The 24,472-nt window shown below is 39.9% G+C and overlaps 1 protein-coding gene across 1 annotated transcript in view; it reads right to left on the bottom strand.

Annotated features, from left to right (window-relative positions):
- Positions 1-7,170: 7,170 nt before the first annotated feature.
- The window catches only part of OTOA (otoancorin), a 35,692-nt gene continuing 18,390 nt past the window's right edge, over positions 7,171-24,472 (bottom strand). Inside the window, exons 20-28 of the mRNA XM_075165185.1 lie at positions 22,644-22,737; positions 21,373-21,502; positions 17,645-17,832; positions 13,406-13,561; positions 11,844-11,986; positions 11,309-11,445; positions 10,235-10,332; positions 8,142-8,334; positions 7,171-7,555 (exon numbers count right to left, since the gene is read on the bottom strand). Coding sequence (XP_075021286.1) covers positions 7,503-7,555; positions 8,142-8,334; positions 10,235-10,332; positions 11,309-11,445; positions 11,844-11,986; positions 13,406-13,561; positions 17,645-17,832; positions 21,373-21,502; positions 22,644-22,737 — 1,192 coding nt within the window. The 3' untranslated portion in view covers positions 7,171-7,502. The remainder of the gene's footprint in view (positions 7,556-8,141; positions 8,335-10,234; positions 10,333-11,308; positions 11,446-11,843; positions 11,987-13,405; positions 13,562-17,644; positions 17,833-21,372; positions 21,503-22,643; positions 22,738-24,472) is intronic.

Here is a 24,472-nt window from a genome sequence, read left to right as displayed (position 1 = left end):
TATCTCCTTTTAATAAGTATCTACAGTGTGACAGAAACAAATTTACTTATTTTCAGAGATTAGGAACCAAAGCCTGTCCTCTTAAATCATTGTGTTTACAAGTACAGCAATACAACTCCTTGTCAAGCCCCACAGTATCTCTTATCTTACTCTCACAATGCCCTAAGAGAAGAGGTTATATGTTGCATTCCCAAGAGGTTATATGTTACATTTGAAAAGTTTAATAGATTTGAACTCTAACAGACTAATTATTCGAAACAGCTATTGAATAACTTTCAGCATCAAATAATGTTTGATGTAATTACCAGTAAGTTGCCTACTTGAGGACAATGTTAGGAACCCAAATGCAGTACCTGGAGAATTTGTACGGAAGACGACAGCCTTTGCCAGAACGCCCCAGGTCCATGGTACAGACTGCAACAGTGGGGAGAAAGCGCAACTACGTAAGAACAAGCTCTGCGGCTGCAATGCTGTGGCACTTCCATCACTATACACAAGTGTAACAGCAAGGTCTGAAAGTACAGTTTATGTGTTAGAGCACTGGCGGATTAGCTGTTTGACACAGGCTTGATTGAAATATGTACATTTAATATGTTAGATGTAAACACTTCTAAAAGCATGAATACTGAAATAAAAGTAGCTAATAAAAACACCGACAGATACGTAACTGGAATCTGTTTTAATAGATACATTAAAGGCAGAGAGCTGACATCCCTTCTCAACCCTTTTCTCAGTTCACGCAGAATGTATTCAGAACTTGTTTGTGATCCAAGTTGTTTTCTGACATCTGATTAAATACTGAAACACGTCAGGCCCCAGTTAAAGATGACCTAGGGCAGCTTTAGCTTGTGCATCACCAACACATGATTTTAACTATAGCAATGGCTATTCTTTGATAAATCAATACAGTTCTTTTCTACACAATGGTTAAAAATTCTTGGGGAAAAGAGTACCAGAAAATGTTATCCTGCTGTATTCGTGAGAGCTTAGTATTTTCCACTATTCTCATATTTTTCCTCTAGGAATTTATTCCTGGCCTCTCTTCTTTTCTCCTTGTCCCCCAAAGAGAAGATCTTGAGATGGTGTTAAATATTTGTAAGGCTAATTAATATCAGCTAAAACATTAGAAGATAAATGTTACACTGTTACCAGCAAAGCAAGAACTCCAGCAATCGCAATTCTTCCATTTAATACTGCAATGTATAGCCACTTGGATTGTAAGCTCTGAACATGCCTTGTGTTCCTGCATCAGGAGGGCAAGAAAATCCCCTTATTAATCCGGATCGGAAAAGCAGACTGATGCTGAACAGGAAGGGGCAGGAAGAGACAGATGGATATTGGCTGCTTGCTACTCATCGCAGAAAAAATGTAAGACGTTTCTGGACTATCTATTTCTGGGTACAATTAAAGAACCAGATGTGAATTTTGATAAAAATATCTTGTGGTACAAAACTGCTACAGGTCCCAATACCAGAAAAGGTCAGGTGGGGTGTATGAGCTAGTCTCATAATTTTTCTGTTTAGGGACTGAGTAGGTAGATATGGAAAGATAGTCTGATAATGGACCAGAAACTTTACCAAATATGAAGTTCTGGATACCTGGATGGAACACAGATTTATTTTGGTCTCTGAAAAGTTTGACATTTATCTCCACTTTTAAAAGCATGCTGTATAACAATGCACAAAATACTGCTTTTGAGGAACAATTTCAGATGTTCTGGGGTACCAATAAGAGAAATTTAACTTACATTGGAGTTTGTGTTTATTCTTCGCTTTTCTATCCAGTTTCCTTCCTGCCTTACTGGAAAGGGAAGTCAGATCCCTGACCTCAACAGCACTGGAGTAAGCAGTCCACAAGGCTGTCCCACATCATATGACATAGGAGAGAATATTTTACTAATCAGGACTATAAGGGCATAAAATAAGGTTCTTAGCCCTCCTTAGGCCCATGTATCTGCAGATCTTGCTTTAAAAGAAACCAAACCCACACACTTATCAAAAACATTTTCACTGAGATAAAGAGACCACATTGCTTAAAGTTGTGTACCAGCCTAGAATATCAACCTTTTCTGAGGAGAAAAAAAAAACAAACAACAACAAAAAAAAACAAGAGGAAGAGATTATTTGAAATCTGATTTTACTTCTGTCAAGGAAGACAGCCTATCACAAGGGAAAAAGGTACCACAGTTTAACGAGTTCCTCGACCGATACGCCGTAATCGGCTGTGTGCACACTGGGAAGCAGCATGCAATATCCATAACCATAACACAGTAAGAGCCAGAATACCAGCAAGTGCACTATGGCCAATGCTACCGGATTACCTGCTCAAGTGACACATTCCAGGTGACAATTCGATTCCTTGTTTATTTGTGAGTGTCATTTGAGTTAGTCAGACCTCTCCCGTAACCTCAGGTGGGTTTGGCGGGCACTCCTAGGAGGCACGTCTCACCCCTGCTTCGACGTGGGCAGACAATGGGGCTCTAACAAGGTCCCGGTCTAATATGATGGGACTGCAATCTGTGTTATGGGAAACCAAATCAGGTGGTGATGATACTAAGATAGGCACAGCAGTCAAGTGATAAGCTGAATCTGCCATAATGCAATACATAATTGCCTCTGGAGTATTTGAGCAGATTATACAGAGGCATAAAGGGCTTCTTAACTTTAAAATTAAAGGAGGATGCCATTTTTTTTATAGCGCTAGCTTTAAAGCCTCACACTGATAGGAGTTGGTTAGCTCTGATGTGACAGATCGAGATCACTGGGAGTCAAACATTCCATACACTGTACAAAACCTGACAACAGCCATAATGCCAGCTTTACAGGGACAGTTTTCAGACACTGTGGATGGGTAGTAGTTTTCTTATCTTCAGGGATTTAAAGATACCAGAAATGTGGCATTTCCTCAGTACCAGGTGGGGATATTTTCTCCATCAGTGATTCAGAACTAGTAACCGCTTTCTCTTTTCTGAACACTATTCTGAATGTAAAGGTGTCAGGCACTGAAATAACAAGCCAATAAAGTACTTCTTCCCATCTCTAACCCCTTAAGAATCCTATATCCAATCAAATTAATTAAATGAAATACCTCCTTGTACACAGTGCTGGACAGGACCACCTGTCACATGGTTCACAACACTCAGAAGAGCTAGCCCTACAGCAGAGTTACGTCAGACTGTCAAGTCGGATGTATATACTGCAGTATATACAGTAGTGCCTAGCAACCATCAGAGTAGTCGCAAGTGGAGAGGAGAGCTGCAATTCTCACAATATGCAGATACGAAAATGATTGGCATGATATATATTCAACAGCAGATTTATGCATTAATCTGATTTTTTTTCATTCTCTCATGTAAATGTTAGAACTAAAAGGATATAGGAAAAATTAAGCTTGGTTTAAACAAATGTTACCCACATCTACAACAAACAGCAACATTTCTTTAAGGAACAAAGAAAACTTCATACAAAATTTCTCTGTAGTGTATTGTTCCCTAAAATCCTGATGGTGTGAAAAGAGAGGGACTGTGAGACATTTTTCCCATGAATGCGTTCCAGTGAAAGTGATCATGTGCATTTTGTATGTAACATACATACGCACAGGGGACAGATCGGTATGACTAGCAGTATCCTATGGCATGGATGCCTGCATTATGGGGTTCTGTGGTTTGTTTCACAGGAGTAGAAAGGAAAGTCTACATGTTTCAGCTTCCTCTTAGCAATGGAAGTGTGCCAGATTGTGAATGGATAGCAGATTACATACCACGCATACTAGCGCTCTCCACCTCTTTCTCTCCTTTCCATCTATTCTTCCCACAGAAATTCCGTTTCAACAGTTTTGAGGGAGGTATCTCATGAATCACAGTTTTTGTAGAAAGGGTTTTTCCATCAGTGACCTTTACAAGAGGTACATTGGCAAAAGTAAAATTGCTTTTCTACAATACTCGCCATCCAAGATGCTCACACCATCTTACGAACCAAATAGGATTTGTACTCTCACCGTGAAATAAGTACGACATTAAGTGGGTGCTCCACATTTACCCTTCCTACGCTGCTCTTGTAAGAAATAGATATGTCTTTGACCAAATGTAAATGCAATGCCGAAGTCATTTACATAATTATTAATTTAATAAAATAAATAAATAATCAAGGAGTTCAGCTATTTAAGAGCACTTGTGCTTGAAAGAAATCACAGCACAGATGGCACAAAACAAAGAGCTCACTCCTGCTCCAATTAAAAGCTAAACTCTGACTCGCATAATTGCAGACGGAATCACTCCCAGGTACACGGACAGAAAAAGATCATTTTCAGCTCATATAGATTTTTGAAGTGCTTGGTATAGGTAAGTCACGTATCTGATTTAAACAGCTGAACTGGAAATGCTGACTGTCTTCTTGACTGTGAAAATATTCTGCATCTTCACTGAAGTGCACGCAGATTTCAAGTCAGGCGATTTCTGTAAATCAACCAACCTTTCAGTACCTTCACATCTAAATGAGGCAGAACTTTTTAATGTGAAAAAACAAATAAATCTTTATAATGTATTTGATCCATTGAAGCATTTTTAGGTTTTAGTGGGCATTTGCATGTATTTTCTGGGACTGATAAAACAATTTTTTTTCTATTTGAATAGATGTCATAATCTACTGTTTACATGCGGAAAAGGAAACGCAGTGGAAAAAGCTGGAATCTTATTATTAGCATTAGAGAAAAAGGTGCAAGGCAGTTTGCAACAACAATAGTTCTTTGCTCATAAAATGCAAAACTAAAGCACGTAGTATTATCTGTAACATCACGTCACACTTGCCGGGGTTGGTTATAGGCAAAGGCGGTTCCTAGAGCAGCAGATTGCTAAAGGGGGAGAGGGAACAAGAGAGGGTGAAAAACAGCCATGCTCTCACTGCCTACTTTGCCAATAACAAAGCCCTGAAAATCAGGTTGGCTCCTGCTGCTGCAGGAATTACAGAATACATGGGACTGTGGTGGGAGCTGTTATTCCCAACAGCAGCAACAGCTAACATTCACCCTTCCCCCAGCAGCAGCAAAAGCAGCAAGCCTCTTCCCTCCAGCTCTCCCTCTCAGCCCCGCTCCTATTGCTTCCCCACCTGTAGCAAAATTTCAGTCCTGCTTTCAGTGCTGAGAAGCTAGATGTAACGTTTGCCATAAAGAAGTACAAATAAAAGTTTGAAAGGTATGTACTACAATACAGCCCTAAATGAAAAAGCTAAACTTTTAAGTCTATACATTGCCTTTTTTAGTCTAGAAAAGATAAAAACCTTTGCAGTGGAAAAATGGAAAACTGTCCCATGCATTCTTGGCATGAAATCACGTTGAATGACATCAAAATGTATGTTCACATGCAGAGGGTTTTTAACATATCTGTTTTTTCCATTGTTTAAAATATTGAGGCGTGGCATAAAAAACATCTGACACGTAAGCCATATGTTGATAAAACACATGAAAATATTTGTGGTTTATAATTATGAGAAATTCGTTATTATAGAGCTTGTGGAAAGTACTGGATTGACAGTGCTAGTAGTATGTAGACCCAGTGAACAGTTTTCCCTTACTGTTCCCAGGTGTACACTTCAACCTCCCTGAAGTGAAGGGACTCTCTCATGGTGAACATAAGCAGGTTTCCATGGTGCATTTTGTCGCATGAAATACTAATAGTATTGCCAATGCCCTCTGTGTCAACAGTTCTGTGTTGAATACATACAGTCATACCGGTGCTTAAATTGTAAGAACACGTCATCGCTTCTTATCTGAGCAGGATTTAAACCAGCAGCCCAGAGATGAAGTTATTTTATTGCAACAGCAGTAACCTTTAGTACGGTTTCTACTACGTCACACAGAAGGATAGCCTCTGTCCGGAGGAACGTACACTCAAAGTATAAGAAGAAAACCCAACAGATGGACGCAATAGTGTGACCAAATTAGCCAACGTAAAAAGCACTGGGTACAATACATCGGCCTCCAAATAACAGTCACCTGCTACCTGTCCCCTAGGTCATTCAGGCTCCTCCCTAACACGTAAGCATATCTTTCAGTGATTTTCTCATGAGACAGATAAGCCATTTCCAGTTTTGAAATTTGTCTGAAGTATTTGGAGGGATCCTGTGTTACTTGTTAATGGTAAAGGTAGGGAAAGGGGATACTTCACATCATGATGGCAGACGAAGGTGTTGCTTTTAAGAAATTAACCACTTTGCACTCAGGCATCTCAGAGCCTCTTGATTCTACTATTCATGCTGAGCTGCAACTCTTTATCTCTAGCATCTCCTTTGTAAGCTCCGGGACACTAAAAATCAAAAAGCAAAGAAAAATATTAAGCCTTTTGACATACCTTGATCTGAAGTCTTAAAGACTAAGTAGAACTCTTAAGCATTTAGTTTGCTTAATTGGAATTTATACCTTAAGCCCACCAGCGCTCTCGTTAAATTTTAGCCTGTCAAAATGGTAAAATCCAATGAAAGCTAATGGCAACATTCTTTTAACTGGAGATTATCAAAGCGGTTGTGGAATAAAATCTTATCAATAGACTGGAACAAGCAAAATACAGATTAATACTAAGAACATGTTCCAAATAACAATGCAGTAATGGATTGGTGTTACATGGAATTTTAAATATACTTTTGTTAAGGTTGGCTTTACAGTAAAGATAAGATAAAGTGCTTTCCCCTTGATTAGATTCTAAAATAGTCTAAGAAACAGAGGTACAAGACACCTTTGTAATACAGCAAAATTATTCAGAAATTGTTATCTCTGTATTCAAAGCAGGAAGGGGGTCCCACAGTCCTTCACCCTGTGTTGTTCACTGTTACAGGTGAACTACGTTTCTGTTATAAAGCTACATCTTATTGAAAATATAACTTACCTCAAGCTTAACAATCGTGGATTCAGAAAGGCAGGTGCAGTGTAAACACAGCACACAACCAGATGCCGAAGCCCCTCAAACAAGGAGCACCTGAAAAGCAGAAGGCGTTATGTCTTAGTGTCACGATGCACTTCAGGTCTAGTACAGTCTTACTTACACCACCTCAAAGAGGTGCAGCAAATTCCAACATTTGAATCCTAATTACATTCAGCTGCTCAAAAGACGACACCAGTCAGAATGGTCACTTCCAGTTTAATATACACAGCTCTGAAGAGACATTTCATAGGGGTGGTACTCACTAGACACAGGAATAATGAACGAGAAGCTCAAGAACTCGGGTGATCTTTACCCAGAAAACTCCTCCCTTTGGCATATCTACAGAGGGAACAGGTCACACGTGCGAGGGAGCTGGGCTGAGAGCACTGCTCAGGTGCTTCTGGGAAGGTCTGCTCTAATTCCAGCAAGGGCATCAGGGCAATTTAGTCCCCCTTACTCCTATTTTAGCACCTCAACATCCCTCTCTCTTCTTCAGCAGCTTGCGTCTTGCTGGTGTCACTTGAAGCAACAATATTTGCTGTCTGATAGGGATAAGTTCTCAACACTGGCTTAACTATGTGCAAACTCTCACTCATTGTAAAAGGTCCGTTAACATACTTGCCAGCATAACTTGCCCAGTATAAACTGCAATATGGAGAAGTAAAATGTTAAACCACTGAAGCACAGGTACTAATAGGCTTTAATTCCAAATAGGATGGGAACAGCAGGAAAAACTGTTCAAAGGGTCCTACGGTCTGGATAAAGATGCTAATCCACCCCACTGCTACCTCCTTTCCCACCTGCAGCTCTGCAAACAAGGTTCTGCTGCAGATAAAGGTTGTGATCTGAAGGTCCAGAGATGGAGAGTCCTGCCCTAAATTTAAGCAAAGAATATGTGAAAGAAGGAGAGGGAAAAGCTCACTGTTTCAGACTACATTTTACACAAGCTAGTGCTTAGCATAGTGTAATGCTACTAGCAGCACATAGCTGCTAATGCCGTCTGACAATCTTCCTCCATTACCTCCTGCTCTGGGTAAATCCAACAACATCCTTGCCGTTTGTCTTGGTCAGGCGTGTGATTCGAGGCACGAGTTAAAAAGTTGATTAGAAAATTCACTGTAACCCACCTTCAAAATACAGGTCTGATCCTGGTGGATGCTGCGAGACTGCGCACCCCACTGGTGTGTGTGTCCTTCCCCTCTCAGCAGGAGGAGGGAGAGACTCTACTCACCGCTTGGAGCTGGGGTTTGCACCGCCGGGGTAGCGCTTGCACCGTTTTGTGTCTCTGGGGTGCTTGTCCTGGCTCCGTCCAGCGCCAGCTGAAGGCTCTGGAGCTGCGATGCATTCAGATGCTCACGCTGCGATCCGGTAACCATGGCGGCATTTTCAGGGCCCAGGTTTGCTATTTGTTCTGGGGACAATGCCTGGAAGGAATAAAAGCCAGAAAAATTGGTTTAGGCTGTCAATTATATAAGGCAGGTAAGGAATCAGAAGTCAGCACTGTCTTGCATTTGGAATGAGGGGAAGTAGCCTTCAACATTGTGTTGCTATAAAAGAGCTCAATAGAGCTTAAAAAAAATCCTCTGCATTCATATACTTCACTGACCGCTCATCTATCTTTCACCCTTTTCTTTACTGCTGGGATCTGACAGCTTGAGAAGCTTTCTATGCCAACACTGTATCGGACGCTTCTTCAATAAATTGCTGGAGTTTAATTTTCCAGCCACTTCTTCTCTGATTTGTTCAAAGACTGATGACATTGTGCATCCTCTTGTGTTTTCATTTATTTCCTCTCACATCTGCTCTCAAGAAACCTCAGTTGAACCTATGTTTGACTTTTGATTAGAGTTAGCAGTAGAGCAATGAGATGGAAAAAACCATGCTTTAATCTCATTATTCAATTTTCTCTTTTAGATTGAAAATCTTCCAAGTTCGGTCATATTAAAACTTGTGTTTAAAAATGAAACATGGTAATCATAATCTTACAGTAATTATCTTATATCACATAGCAGTTAACCAGTTTGTAAAGCCTGCATGTATTGGGCATGCTGGATTGCTTTGATTCTAGTTAACATTCTGCAGTCACAAGAATTTTAGCCTTCCTACACAACAAGCTTCCTTTGCTGCAACAATTCTGTATCCAGGTTCTACTTTGGAAAGACTAAATTCCCCTTCCAAGTAAGTCAAACAATGGAGCAGACGCCTCCCGATTTTTCATTGTCTACCAAATGGTGTGCTCTTTTAAACAGAGTAAACTCATGTAAATGTCTACAGGTCCAGAAATTTTGAACTGAGCCTCTCTTAACTCAATTAAAGTCCATAATACAATGTAATTTTTCATAAATAAAAATCTGAATAATGTACAGCCGTACATTTACAGCCGTAAAATGAAGTTATAAAAACCCATGTGAAAACAAAATCTGCTTTGACTCTTCCAAATACAGAAAACTCTTCCAAGAAGGTGCCCTGTTATTTGTTAAGCACATTTTGTAGGATCATTACTATTATTACTAATAAAAATGTGTGTTATTTGAAAGATGCCATAGATCTTCAGTTTTTCTCGTTTTTCAAAGAAATAGTTTCACTAAGGACATTTCAGGCTTATCTAAACTGTCAGTGGTACTGTGCAGAACAGTTAGTGTTCAAGGAGTTTTTCTCTTTTATGGAAGCTGACATAGTTAATTATCTGTTTAGCTCATCTGTCCATAACTACCTTGTTTGCCTGAGCATATGAAAAAGACCAGCCTAGGCAGAATATTAATCTTGTCACTAAGTCAAATAAAGTCTGGGGCAATGATCTCAAGGCCCATGTTCTAATTTCTGGTCCACATTCAGAACTGCTGTAATTAGATGTAATTCCTTTCCAATCCATATCTGCCTGTACAATCTTTTTTTCAGAGCTCACTCAGGAGAATGTTGCCAGATTTTAGGATAATAAAAAAGCTCTTACATAGTCAGCAGAGAAATTTTAGCTATGATAGCATCCTTGCAAATGTTAATAAACAGAGAAGAAAACTCAGATCTGAATACTGTGTTGGAAGAAAGAGTTCATTCCCCGCTTTCTGACCCTAGATCTTTGCTTTTTCCTTGGGATGCATTCTGAAGAATAAATGAAGCTTGTCTAGCATATTTTATGGGCATCACAAATACAGATGATATAACTGAAAGTTCATGTTTCAGACCCTTGACTGCCTCTCACTTAACACACCATAGAAAAATTATTTCTGAAACCCAAAACCAAACTATAAATCAGTGCTGGAGTTTATTTATACTAGAATAAAAATGATATAAATTTGGTTACTTTTTCAGCAAATGAGCTCTTACTTGGAAAATTTCAGGAGGTATACGTCTTATTGCTATTGGCTGGAAATATGGCATCAAGTTTTTATCAAAAGCTTTTAATTCATCTTCATTCAAACCACCTAAAAAAAACCACAATAGGAACAGAACTCAGGTAATATTCTTTTAGATTTATTTTTAGGCTAATACAAATTTTAAGCATTTATACAAAATATCCAATAAATTATTTACTCAGTGCGTTATGGAGAGAGATACTCGTTCTTTTTTGTTGTTGTTTCTTTCACTATATTCCAACATTACAAATCATCTGACCTTAACCATTGGTATGGAATGTACTCTGAGTTACTTTAGCTTGGAAAAGAGACAACGATAAAAATCAATAAAATCAAAAGCACCGTTATTAGGGAATGCTTGTTCACAGCCTCTTCTGATGCAAGATTAAGGACCATAAGCAGGCAATGGAGTGAGTTAGTTACTTCTTCACCCGTTAAGTACTTACAGTGTGGAACATTGCCACAGGCATCGGGGATGCTAAAATTTACAAGAGTTCAACGTGCAGTTAAACGATCACAGGGAAAAAAATCCATGAACAAAACTGGGTATGACCTCCAGCTCAGGCAGTCTCCGAGGCTGAGAGCGCTCTGGAGAAGTACCCCCCCCGCTAACCCTGCCGGTTCGCTCTTCCCTGGGCAGCCCATCCTTTCCACCGTCGGAGGCAGGATGCTCGGGCAGCTAGAGCTCTGCTCTGACCCAGTGCAGCCACTCTTGCAGCAGCACGGCTCACAAAGAGCGACTGGGTCTGAAATCCCAGTTGGTTTTGCCCTCCTTGATTTACCCTTTCCAAATCACAGGACCCAAATGACTTCAGGCTGTGGTCCCCAAAGTCGGTTTGAGCAGATTCAGAGAACCTTATGGAGAATACCATGATTTCTCCTTAGTGCTAAGGAAATTGCTGGATGTCCATCCCTGCAGGTGACTCCTCTCTGGAAGAAATGTCTTTTGCCAGTCTAGAAAAATGCACTGCTACGCGAATCTGTCTCTTAATGCTTAATAACAATGCTTCAGAACCGTCACCATCTGGAGTCTGAATTTTGTTACCGGCTATAGTACCAATCTCCTGTAAAATAGAGCCGTCCCAGCTGGCAGCAGTACCAAACACGGATTCTGTCATCTTCTTAAACTGTCTCAGAACAGGGGTGCTACAAAACAACAGGCCAATTCTTGCAAGAGCAGCACTGCAAAAGGCAACAAGGTTAATGTGACATGCTGCAATTACATGCAATACTAAATATGCCTGGAATATACTTAGTCTGCTGTAAGAAGACTGTAAACCCATTTTCAAGTTAAAATATATGTACACAAATTGCATACAATTTAATGCTTTGAGCAAAAAAAGGAATTTCTCAATGCGATACTTAAATGGTGGGATATAAACGGCAGAAGAAATCTAAAATAGAATATATTTTAAACAACTAGCGTATGCCTTCTATAACAGTTATTGCCTTTCTAAAAGCATTTAAAATGTAAAAAAGTGTCCTTTAGGCTCTGGAAATCTTGAAGGAAAACAAATTGCACAATAAATTTTATCAATAGAGATACTAATAAATATTTCATTAAGTATCAAATGCAGTACCTGAATTCAGCAGTCCTTATGGACATGATTTCTGTGGAGTTCAGAGCACAGAGAATAGCTCCTAATCCAACTAAATCAAAGCTTTTTAGTGTACTGATCGTCTGGCCAGAGTCTTGTAGAAAACCTTGCAAAATAGATCTTGCCTACAAAAGCAGGAAGATATTATGCATGAACAGAGTGAACATAATTGAAGGTTTTGTTACTAGAAGCTCAAAATCTTACCAGAAGCTATGGACCATATATAATCCTGAGGCTCCCCAATGTAATTAATTGGAGTTTGGCCATGGCCTTCAGGAGGAGCACTGCCACCACCTATATGTGACACTTGAACAGGGCACTGTTACACCACCACTTCCCAAGTCAAGTGAGTTGAAAGCGCCCTGCACCTCTTCTGCCGGGACACAAGGAAACACTTCACCGGAAGAAATGGGCGTTGAAGCACCTAGCAGAACTGCCCAATTCAATTAAATTGCTAGAACATAAATTACTCAAGGGATCAATATGAAATTTTTTTCTAATACTCAGGTTGTCTTGTCTTATTTAAGTGTCATATATAGGTGGTGACCTGTGTTTAGGATTAATTTTCAGATATGAATGGGATATTGGTACCAAAATGCCTTTGCAAGCCTAAGTCATTTAGGATGGTGCTCATCCTAAACTAACCACTTAAAAATTGTGTGTCTAGCTTAAACCTGCCACCAAGGCATCCTCCAAAGTCAGTGAAAGAAACAAGCATCTTCCAAGATTTCCTAATCTATCCACAATGCTGAGCCTCAAATGACTAGCTTAAACTAGCTGCCTAACTTACAGACAACTGAAGTTAGGCAGGATGAATCTCTTTTAACTAGCTATTCTTACTGACAGCAGAAAACCTCAAAAGCCAACTAGTATTGTATAAAATCCTCCCAAGTGCTTCCTTCTGGTAGCGCTCTTCAGAACAAGAATGTATTAACCAGATTTGTGATATTCTGCCAAAGCTGGCTGCAACCACGCCAGCATCTGTGCAGCGGATGGTATGGGTCACACAGGCAGAAGTATGCTGCCAATTGCATAGACAAATAAAAGCTTTTAACTCTTATTATGAAAGTCCCACTGGCGTAACTAGAAGTTATTCAAGGAAAGGAAGATGAGAGGAGCGTATCTGCTAATAACTTAGGCTTCTAAGGCAACGGATGCTGGGGTTGGGGGGCACGCTACCTCTTCAGTGATTACCCTTAGGAAGGGCTAGTATCTCCTAGCAGTAGTGTCTATTCTGGGGTCAGAGGGAGAGGAGGGGCTGACCTCTTTCCACTACTTAGTGGGCAAGTGCTAAAGAATACACTCGTCACTACCACAACTAATATTGACGGATGGCCTCTTGGCCGTCTCACCAGGGAAGCCAGCAGCCAGGCAGACGTCAGTGCTGACCTACCTGCCCACTTTCACTGGGGTCGCAGCTGCAGAAAAGCAGCAGGGAGTAGTGTGGATTGCTGTATCTGTTTCCTACACGATTCCAGGGCTTCAGTCCCAAAGGGCGTGAATCCAGAGCCCTTCACCAGGAGTACATTCAATAACATACTTACCTGGGTAGGAGTCCATCCTGTTTGCTGACTAAGTACAGAAACGGTGTCGATAGAATGCAAATCCAGCTCTTCGATTTCATGTTCGGTGAGTGCCAGAGCAATGCGGCCCAAGGAAACAATATGATAACTCTTCCAGTCTGGCAGCGATCCCCAAACCTTTAGAAGAGATTCATTAATGTTTGTTAGATCATTATGAATCTTCCTCTATATACACCATTCTCAAACCCCTTGGTTTTAAAAGTCCCAATACCTGAAGTACGCCTCTTCACACACAAAAGGCAGAGCTTAGGTATTGTGAAGGTTTTCGAGGTTCTACGCTAATAATGGGCTAGTTTATCTAAAAATGCTGCAATTTGTACAGCTTGACCTTGTTGGTAAGTCAGCACAGGGACTGCTGGAAGTATCGCTGTAGGAACAAGTACCACTAGAAACAATAAAAATGTGAGTTTGTGCCGAGATCCACACTGTTACACCGCTACCACAAAAGCAGCACCTGGACTACTCGGGCTTCTACACCAGCTGCAATCGCTCCGGTGGAGTGACTTTAGATTGCTTTTGTGACTATCTATCATTCTGCCTCAGTCATTGACAAGGAAAGCAGAAATCAAAGTAGAGAATCGGGTAATACAGACAAATAGCCAATTCCTGTAGTTCTGATTTCTAGTTTGTGTGCATTCAATATTAAAAAAAAAAATTTACATGTGTTTGTACAGATACAGTTAAATCGTAAAGCTCTGTAAAAACAAAGAAATAAGCAGGGGCTCTTCTAAACCAGTACCAATGTATTTAAACTGACAAGTTCCACTGCTTTTACTTTATCTGTGATATAGTTACAGTGATTCAAAAGCTGTCACAGGTCGGCCCTAAGAAAATTTTGATTTCAGGAAAAGGTCTGCCTGAATAAGGAATAATGAAAGTCCAGCAAGAGCTGAATTTGCAGAGGCTAGAACTGTCAATGACATTTAGCTGGAAATGACAGAAGACAGTAGTCAGTGGTCAGTATCTCTCAGGATGTGGCCAGTTGTCTTTGCAGAGAAAAGACACTGGGTTTTGGCTGGAGGAAGTGACTTGAATAAGAAAGGCATACATTTAAAAAAAAAAAAGCTCCCTTTAAAGGTCTCATATACTTCAGCAATTTTGCTTTATGTCAGTCAATACATGACAGTTTTCTAGTACATGATTGTGCTGCTAACTCTACATAGAAAAATAAAACTAAAAGCCCAGTCCTGGGCTAAGTTGATCGTTCATGCTGTCTGATTCACGGAAATATTTATTTCATTTTCAGGATAGCTACAATTTAACTTTTGTTCAAAAAATTAGAAAGGTCAAAGCTAGTAAGGACTCGCTGAAGGAATATCTCTGCAGTTGCCTACTAAATAGTGTTTGCACCTTCAGATACATATGAAGCTGTACAACCTGCATAAAATAATGAAAAGGGGCCAGATCTCTGGAATAAGATACCCCTTACACAGAGTTGCAGACTCTGCTGTTCCTACTGACGTGCACATCCAACACAGCGCAGCCTCAGGGCTGCCGAGGTGCTTTTCTCAACTACGACCCTCGGGTTAACGATTTGTTTGAGAGATGCTTTGCTGGACCAGTACCTCCTGACTGAGTTTCCACCGGATCTTTTATGTTGGTTTTACGACGTCATAAAGAAACAGAAAAAGGGTCTAAGCCTGGGAAATTTCAATCTTTTCCAAAGAAAATAGATAGTAAAAAGCATTAGCCCAATTTTAAAGCTCTTAATTCTCTAGCTTAAGAGAGACACGAAACACATGCAGTTAAAAATGTCGTGTGTCTATTTCCTGATCTAGGTCATAAATTACAGAATTTGAAGTACTTCATAAATAGTATTATCTGACAGTGCTGGATGAAATCTCAGACATAAGGATATAAATAACACAACACATGAAACTGAAACACTCCTTTGTCCTCATTCACCTAGAGACTACAGATCCATACATCTGTTGCTATCGCGGAGCTTGGAGACCTTCCACTTACAAGTGAGCTAAGCTTCTTACTTTCATTAAGACACAATCTGATAACTAGACTTTTTGAATTAGTTTGGGACCATGTGTAGTATGCAGGTTCTTTTAGGGGAAATCAATCAATTTAGGAGAAATTAAAGCTGGCTTAATCAAACCTTTAATCAAAGATGCCCTTTAGTTAATAACATAACAGCATCTTATGCACATAATTTCAAAGAACTTTGCTTGTACTGTCTGATTTCTCATGCTTCGCGTTCAGAGTAACACCATGTTGCATTTTGCAAATTAATATATAGGAAGTCTGTCTTTGTCTAGCAGCAATCTGTCTTACAAACACTCACACAGACAGAATATACTCATTCAGTGCACTACAGATCTGTAGATCTTTGAATTGAATATAGCTGTGATATGAGTGCATTAACCTCGTTGGCAATTTCTCTACAGCACATATCATTCTGTAAGTATACCATTATGTTGCACTGCTGTAAAACATTTTAGTTCCCACTATCTCAGATGAGCACTGTTTTTATTTTCTTCTAGGATTATGTATTTCTTCCCTTTTCCTACCCACATGTCTCTGTGCTGACAGAGGGAAGCTGCCTTGGGAAGAATGCATTTGATGCAGCGGGCTGTTGTCCTTCTGCAACAAGGCAGCAGAGACAGAACGGCAGAGATCAGCAGCTACTTTTGGAGATCTGGTTAGTGCCACTTCTCTTCAAGCACCTGCAGTTCAGGAGTTTTAAAAGCTGAGCTTCATTGCTAAAAACTGCACTGTTGGCCTTATCTACCCAAAAGTCACAGGCAGCTCCACTACTTTGGCTGCAGCTGCTGGTTTAAGATGCTGCCCAGGCCCACCTTGTCCCCTGCTCCTGCTTTGCTCCAGAGGTCACAGCCCTCAGATCTCCGAGCATCTGCACTCGTACTACTTGCAGCCAGCTGCACTTGTAGATGCTTCCTAACCTCATTCTGTCAGAATGATCTGATGGAGCCTAAAAAGGACTTTTAAAACGTTGGATCATTTTGACAGAACAGGATTACAGAGTAGCGTGCCATGCAGAGATGGAAGCAGATAACCTCCAGCAGATGCTGGTGACAGGAAGCTGAAGATAGGCTGGGGATGGTAACCTCTTCACCTCTGGATTTTCTGCAACCAAAACAACTTGTCTTACTGCACCCTAAGGCTTTTCCTTGCTGAAACAAAAGTACGTTTGGGACACTACCTGTTCCCCAGCAGTGCAGGCAACCCCAAAGCAGCAAGAGGAGGTCACCCCCCGGGAGGAGGGCAACACCAACACCAGGGATGGAGCGAGGTCTGACTTCTCTGCCAGCCCACAGCTGGCCAAAGCAGCGCTGCTCAGAGCCCAGACACCTTGCTGATGCTCTGCCCCAGACACAGCGTGCTGAACTGCACCCAGCACAGCACTCTGCCCTGAGCACCCTGGCACAGATCCTGCGCTGCGGTGCCAGACGGGGAGAAGTTTTCATCCCGGCCTCCCGCACTGCTGCTGCAGCATAGGCATCAGTACGGGCTGAGCCCAGGGCAGAGACCTCTCTGAGGAGCTCAAGAGGAGCTGCATTGCTGCACTCTGCAAGAAAAAGGTGCCAGCAGTGCTGCAGGAGTGGTGACGAGAGCTGAGACTACAGCCCTGTTTCTTTCCATGAATCTACAGCCTGGCGAAGATAGAGGTCTTCTCTCTGCTGTGCCTCCGTAACTTGCACTCACCAGTAACATCCTAGTAAAGACAGGCTAAATGCATGGGGTTTTTTTTCCTCCCTAAAATTTCCCACTGATGGGATTGTCCCTGCCTGCGACAAGAAGGTAGGAGAATGAGCTTTATTCAGCTAATAACAGTCTCTTTCAGTCAGTCTGGTTTTATACCACTGTAACCTATATTTAACATTGATGCAGACAGTTTAACACTCTGAGCTTAATTCTCAGCAGGCCTATAGTACTGCTTGCTGATTTTTCATTTATGAAAGAAAAGTGAGAAGCAAGCAACTGAAAAGCAATTCAAAAGTAAAAGCACTTAAGTTTTTCAGCTGCCAATAGCTCAGAACTACTTGCCTGTTGACTCTAAAGCAAGGGCAATAGTCTTCTATCACCATCTCACATTATTTTTCCAATAAACAATAGATATTCTTGCAGCAGTAGTGACATTGCCATAGCACAGTTATTTTAGAACTGCATAGTTCAATAACAACAAATCAAATTATGGATTTAATTTCCCTTCACAGACAGGATAGTTACCTGCTTGGCTTTTTCCTTCAAGGCAATAAGCTGGGAGCTGTTAAAACCTGAGACAGTCCCAAGAAGTTCCATATTTTTGTCAAAAGTCCCTGCGTCCATGCATTTCAGGTCCTGAACTGACCAAAAGACATTTGCTTCTGCTAATTTAATAATTTCATCTGAAGAAGGAGCTCTGGTTCCCAGGCAATCTGGAAAAGAAGTCAAATAGCAAGAGTTTTCTTCAAGGATACTGAAAAAAAGAAATCAAAGCAATATAGAGATTTAAGAGGGTGACAGACTATGAATTAACTGCAGCTGATGTGATATTGATAAATTAATTATCTTGCAATGAAATAATTTCTTTAAATATTTACATTGTTAACATCCTGGATGTAAAACCAGAATTTGCCTAACTTGCAAGAAATGTTATATTCTTTGCCCTCCAAAGGCAGTGCATGCTGGAAAAGAAAATAGGAGCAGACATATATTTCAGAACAGTTACAATATAGGATGCCACAATAAAACTAAAATCTGGATGTGCGCAATAAGAATAACCAATATCTTCCAAGTTTCTTTCAAGTCTAATTCCCTAAAGGCATGAAAACCTAGGCAAGAGCTTATTCTGAGGTAAAACCACCATTCGCTGGGAGCCTTGCTTGAGTAAGAATGAAATGCAAATCCTTGAGATGACCTCGGTGGAAGTCTCCATATAGCTATGTCATTGTTCACAGAAAAAAGTTGCAGCTGAATAAACTTCTCCATGTTCAAACAGCACATATGTGAATCCTGCTCTCCAGGAAAGTAACAGACACGAGAGGTCCTTTTACTCTGAAATACCCCGACAAAGACATATGTCATATAAGACTTGCCTGACATTTAAACAAGGTGAAGACAGAAGCTGGATGTGTCAGACAAGCACGGTGCTTGTTCTTTATGTCAAGCATGTTGTTAAAATGTCAGGATTTAGAGAGGACTGTTCACTTACAACAGAACTGTTTGGACAGACAAACTCCATTTAAAAATCTTATTTACAGTCAGGTTCTGGCCCTATGCATGATCAAAGGAGACAGTTTCCATTGTGTGTTTTAACAAATCCTGATCTTTGTTGGCATAATCTAGCTCTAATATTGATGGAAAGCAGAAATTAGAATCCTAATGTGGTTGCTTACTGCTCTCTCTCCTATCACTAATGTAGGAAAACCTTATTAAATAATTATCTAAACCAAATAATCCCTACATGTCTTCAGATACGGTCATTACCAGTAAAAAGCAAGAATTTCACAGATGCTGTGCCTGAGCTAAGCTCCCCCAGATAAATAAATTAAAGCGAGGATGTACAAAGTAGATTTGTACTTTGAAAGGAGGCAGAGGAGGGATTTATTTGCATCAAAGGAAGCTGCAGTAGTGGGTAGAACACTGAAAAGATTGAATCTGTTGAGCAAACGAAAATGTTGTTCAGCTTCCACTGTACCAGCTGATGTCCTGCTCTCCCTTTACACCGCCCTCTTGTGAAGCTGCATTGTTTCACTTCCCTCTGCTGCAAAAGGTCAGCTTTTATCATGTAAATACTACCCATCCAGACACAATGCAGTTCCCTTCCCCAAGTCATGAAAACCTAATATTTTGTGTTCTTGGAAAAAACATTGATTTTATTATTTGTAACACACCAGATACATTGGCGTAATTACAGAGGGAAATACTAATTAGACTCCTGGCTTTCTTCCTGTATCTGATGCTACTTCACTCTTCCTTTTGCTATATAATCACATTTAGTTTGATTAACATATTACACATATAATATATTACAACATCTCAGTGCTTGAGGTAAGCAACTAGAATTCTTTTTCCAGCACTGCCACTGCTTTCTGGTAGCATCTCAGACACACGATTCCTGAGTTTTGCCTCAAATGTTCCACCTTGCTTAAAGCACCGTCTTTGTTTTTATCTTGATGTAGACATAGATGTAAGAACTCTGTCACTGGTAATTGTTACTGTTATTAATATTAGCTCACAGCTGGACTGTGGGTAATGTAAAATAGCAGGTTGGCAGCATGAAGAGCATCAGTGTTATTCTGGAGCCATTTTCATAATACCCAATTTTCTAGTGATTTACAAATCAGCCATAAAACGTCATTCCTTACTGAAACCACCATGCGAGCTGTGTGGAGTTGATAAGATTATGTTTGGTAACAGAACTTCAATACCACACTTGGACTGCAAAAATATTTCTTAAGACTAGCACAAACATTCCTTCAATTTTTCATCTCCCAGACTCCCCTCCCTGCTGAGCTCGTGCACCCCAAGTGAAGAATGAAAAGCCTCCATAGCCTTGGAGACAAGTTATCCTTTGACAAAGACCATTAGCTTCACTGGCAGGTTTATATTGCTCTTGCAATGCAGATGAGACAGCTCTGCAACTGCACTGGACATGAGTTCGTCTGATTAGAGAAGTCTTTGGGATTCATGTTGTTGTGATCCAGAGGCCTAAAAATGCACACATAAGGACACAAGCATACCGAAATACCTGATGCTGAATCTTTAGTCCTGTGGCCCCTGTCTAAAGAAATATGATTTATGATCTGATGATTTACTTGTTCAAGGAAGAGTGAATTTCATGCATACAGATGGACTATACTCCGCTATTCCACCAGCTCGATTTTGCTTTTTTAGAGCATGATAATTGTGTAATGACTCCTCTGATCAACAGAGGTCATGTTTTTTTCCAGGCTATGCAAAAATACAGCTCTGTAGAACACCCTCTGTCTCTCTCTGTATATGAACACAGCATTATCAGGAGCAAATTCATTCCCAGAGACACACAGTCATCATTCAGAGTTGCTGTTACACACGCAGATGGATTTCCATGGTGCCTCAGGGCTTGCTGAGACCTTGGACCTGTATTTTGTTAGACAGAGAACCAATGGGAAGATTTTCAAAGACATAAAGGCAGACCAAACTCCTTGAAATTGTTGGGGTCTAAATTCCCAGTAGTGCTTTCAAAAGCCCCCCCACAGCAGGGTTGTTTTCCATGGCACAGGATGGCATAGCTTAAAAATTCTGCCTGGGTGAATTTCAAGTAAGAGAAAGGATACAGTTATTATAATAATAGAATATAGTCAAAGAATGTACCTTATACAAGGAAAATAATCCATTTGTGACCAGAGATTCTAATAGATTAGTTTGGTCGCTAATTAAAATACCTTTTAGATTATAACAAACTTTTCCATTTGGACAGACAAAACACCATGCCACCAATGTCAGATTTAAGAACAGCCGAGTCAACATATGTTCGGATTAACTATTTGCAATCTTTTGGCACAACAGTAACTTGTCACTTTCACAGCTTTTTAATTCAAGGATTTTCACTTAGATGACAAAGAAAAGTAAAAATAAATAAAAAAGTAAAAATAAACAAAACCCTCTAATTCAAATCATTCATCTTTTTCCTTTGTGCACTCAGGAACATTCCAGGAGATGCTTAACCATACAATCCTGTAACGAAATTAAGTGTTTCAGCAATTGGTCAATGCATGAGACAACTACAGGCAACAGAACGAAGACTCTCACTGTTTTTGCTAAAAGTCTGAACCTCTTTAAGTTACTCAATGCTTTATTTTTTATTGTCCAGCTTCTCCGAATGCATTTGACGACAAGGTGGAACAAAAAGTCTGTTTGAACCACACCATCAGAGCCCAAAATGGCACCAGTTAAATCTGGCACTTTGCACAGATACCAGGTGAAATACTGACCAGGTCTGTTGAGAGATGATTCGGTGCTGGCAGTGGCATTGGAGACGGATTCAAATACGGTTGACAGAAGCTCTTCAGCTGAAGAAATTCGTCCAATTGTCTTTGCTATTTGTAAAATGATATCGGGGAACTTCAAAGGGAAAGAAAGAATAAGTAAGACTTCTTTCTCCCTTTTAAAACAAAACAATTTGCAGAGAAAGACTTGTGCAGACCTCAGCAAAGCAGGGGTTAGTAACAGCTCAGCCTCCTTCCTATTTGTGCAGATGTTTCAGAAGAGGAGAATAAATTGGCTGCTACTAAAAGGTCAACAGCATATGTTTGAGGGGGGAAAAATTAGAAACAAAGCAAATTCTGAGTGATTATCCCTCTTGTATGCCCTCTCAGCTTCTGGCAACACCTGAGCACTGCCTGATTGGAGTCTGTGTCCAGACCCTCCAGTATTAATGAGTTCCACCATTTTAGTATGTGCAGTACAGGAAGTACTTTATTTCATTTGTCTTAAATTTGCCAGATAAGTGTAAGAATTGAGGATAGGGACCCAATTAAATTATGAGAAATAACTTTAACCTGTTCATCTTTTCTGGGCTTTTTTGACCCCTCTCTTCCACCCTGCTAGACACCTTCCTTTCAGTTGAAGAATCCTATTCTATTTGGTCAATTATAAGTATTATCTCCTGAGGAAAAGTTGTTGACTGTGCTCACATATTTCTGCTGAGGAATGAATTCCTCATTCCAGTATAGATTACTCCTATACGTAAAAATTATAAGATTATAAAGAACTAAAGAGGGCAAAGAAACTACAAAGTGCAATGCTGAGGCTATCAGTTATTGTTATGTGTGCTACACTGGCCCTAGGGCAAAGGGCCACAGGAATAAATGCTAATTTGATCAGTATGATCCCATTATTAATAGGATAAGAAACATAACTTTTATGGTTGGAAGGCAGGGGAATGGAGGAAACAACACTGCAAGGTGTAAAGTACTAAAAATGTTTGAGTCTGCATCACTATAAATGCATAATTTTTTTTTCTACATGACAGTGTACAATTCTCATTGTATACATGCAAATAATTGTTTACTTTCAAGAAGAAATCTCAGAAACTTTGATGGAGTCAAGAATGTGTGAAACATTAACACGTGGTTCCTTGCCAAGAGAATTATTTACCTAGTTTAGTTATTCAGGTTACATAATTTAGACTGCATTATGACATTCACAAATCCAAACTCTAACATTATCTTTTACAAATTTAAAAATTATAATAAAAACATACCTTTTCAGCAAGGATGTTTAATTCCCCTTTTGACAGCAGAGCTATGAATGGTCCAACATCTAATGTTGTTTCAGCTGTCCAGTTTTTTGGGGAGCTGAAGAAATATGTTGGAAAATTGTATTAATGAAGAATGTTTGCAATCAAAATTATACTAAAACTTCAGAGTTTCATATAGGAAACACAGACACTTCTATGTCAATGTGATGATTCATGCTTATTAACATCAGATTGTGTTGTCTCATCTCTCTGTGATCGATAGGGCATTAGTGGAATTCTCAATATATTCAGAGAAAGCCTTCAAAGATGTGGTAATGGGGCTCTCTCTCTCCCTCAATAGTCATAGTATTCTTAGCATTACAGTGTTCAAGCAAGGAGAAATAATTTTTTTTTTTAAAGAAAATTTACCATTTCCTATCAGGTTCATACTGCAATAGTAGTCTGCAAAATGGTATCAAAAGAGAAGGAGAAACCTCACAACCAAAATTGAAGCCATCCTTTTTCCAAGAATCTTATCCTAAGGACCAATGTGCCTAATACTTCAAGCAAGCAATACTTGCCAGTACTTGCTTATAAACTAAAAAAAACCTCCTCTATTCCAATATTTAACTATTTACAGGTGTACAGGGGCTGTTTTTCATTGGTGTTGGGCAACTGTAACTTTCCCTGATGTCAGCAGGAGCTGTGGGTGCTCAACATTTCTGAAAAACAGGTCCATGCACACTTAGGAGAAGTGGACAGTTTCCCCCTCATTCTGAAAAGATCAAGTTCACTAAACAACTCGGGAAGGTAACCCAGTGTGGCACTAGTCTGCTGCTAATGCTGCCTTTTTAAAACTAAGGGACAGAAACATGAAACATAGGTGAAGATTTAAATCCATACCTTATTAACTCCGTATTTTTACTATCTGCTATTTCATTCATCTGCAATGTCAAGAGTTATGGAAGGCAGATCTAACACCTTGGAGAGCCACTTCTAATGACACCTGTGCCATTTCTGTATGAGAGATCAGTTCTATGATAGGTACCATATCTCTTGAAATAACATGCTAAATTATTTGTAGAAATTTCAGGTCTTAAAAATTAAGTTCAGTTCTGAGTGGCGCTGGGTGTTTCAAAATGTACGTAGCTTAGCTCTATGCAGGTTTGGCCTGTTTGTTTGATACAAATCTGACAAATGTTAGCCCACCCAGTTGGTGGTTGACTTAAGAAAGCACTTGGATAGATAATTTTCAGCCTGAAAGGGCCTGAAGAAGATGGTAGTAACAAATCTGTTACTCGTGCATGTTCTCATAGAAAATTTTATTTGGTTTGTTGCTCCACTATGAGGATGTTTGACTAGACAAGTATTTTCTAAATAAAATAAAATAAAATAAAATATTATTCTAGCACAGTGTGTCATGATTCAATAAAATGGATCTGTATCAAGATTAACACAGGGATGGGATCTGATGGAAAATATAGCTATTCCATTACCAGAAAAATGCTGACTAGGAGGAAGCTGAATGAGCAACTAAAATGATTAGGTGGATCAAGTGACAGACTTTGGGGCTGAAGGCATGGTTAGAAACTATGCATTCAGTCTCCCTTTTCAAATGCAAGATACTTCTAAGAGACAATGCAAGAGAGAAACAGTATATTCTTGCCAGATAGAGGACGGCTTTGTTTTTTGCATGACTGATACAGCAGTGTGGTTCCAATCAGCCTTCTAATCTGAGTCATTAATGACATCTAAGACACTATCCACTTTGCTGCTTCAGCTGGTTGAACTTTATATCCCTCTGCTTCTTCTCTAGCTCTTTCCCATTGTCACAGGTGCTTGCAGTCGTCTTT

Source organism: Calonectris borealis, chromosome 16 (assembly GCF_964195595.1).
Source record: "Calonectris borealis chromosome 16, bCalBor7.hap1.2, whole genome shotgun sequence".
NCBI lineage: Eukaryota > Metazoa > Chordata > Aves > Procellariiformes > Procellariidae > Calonectris > Calonectris borealis.
This window is presented reverse-complemented; position numbering and strand designations above follow the sequence as displayed.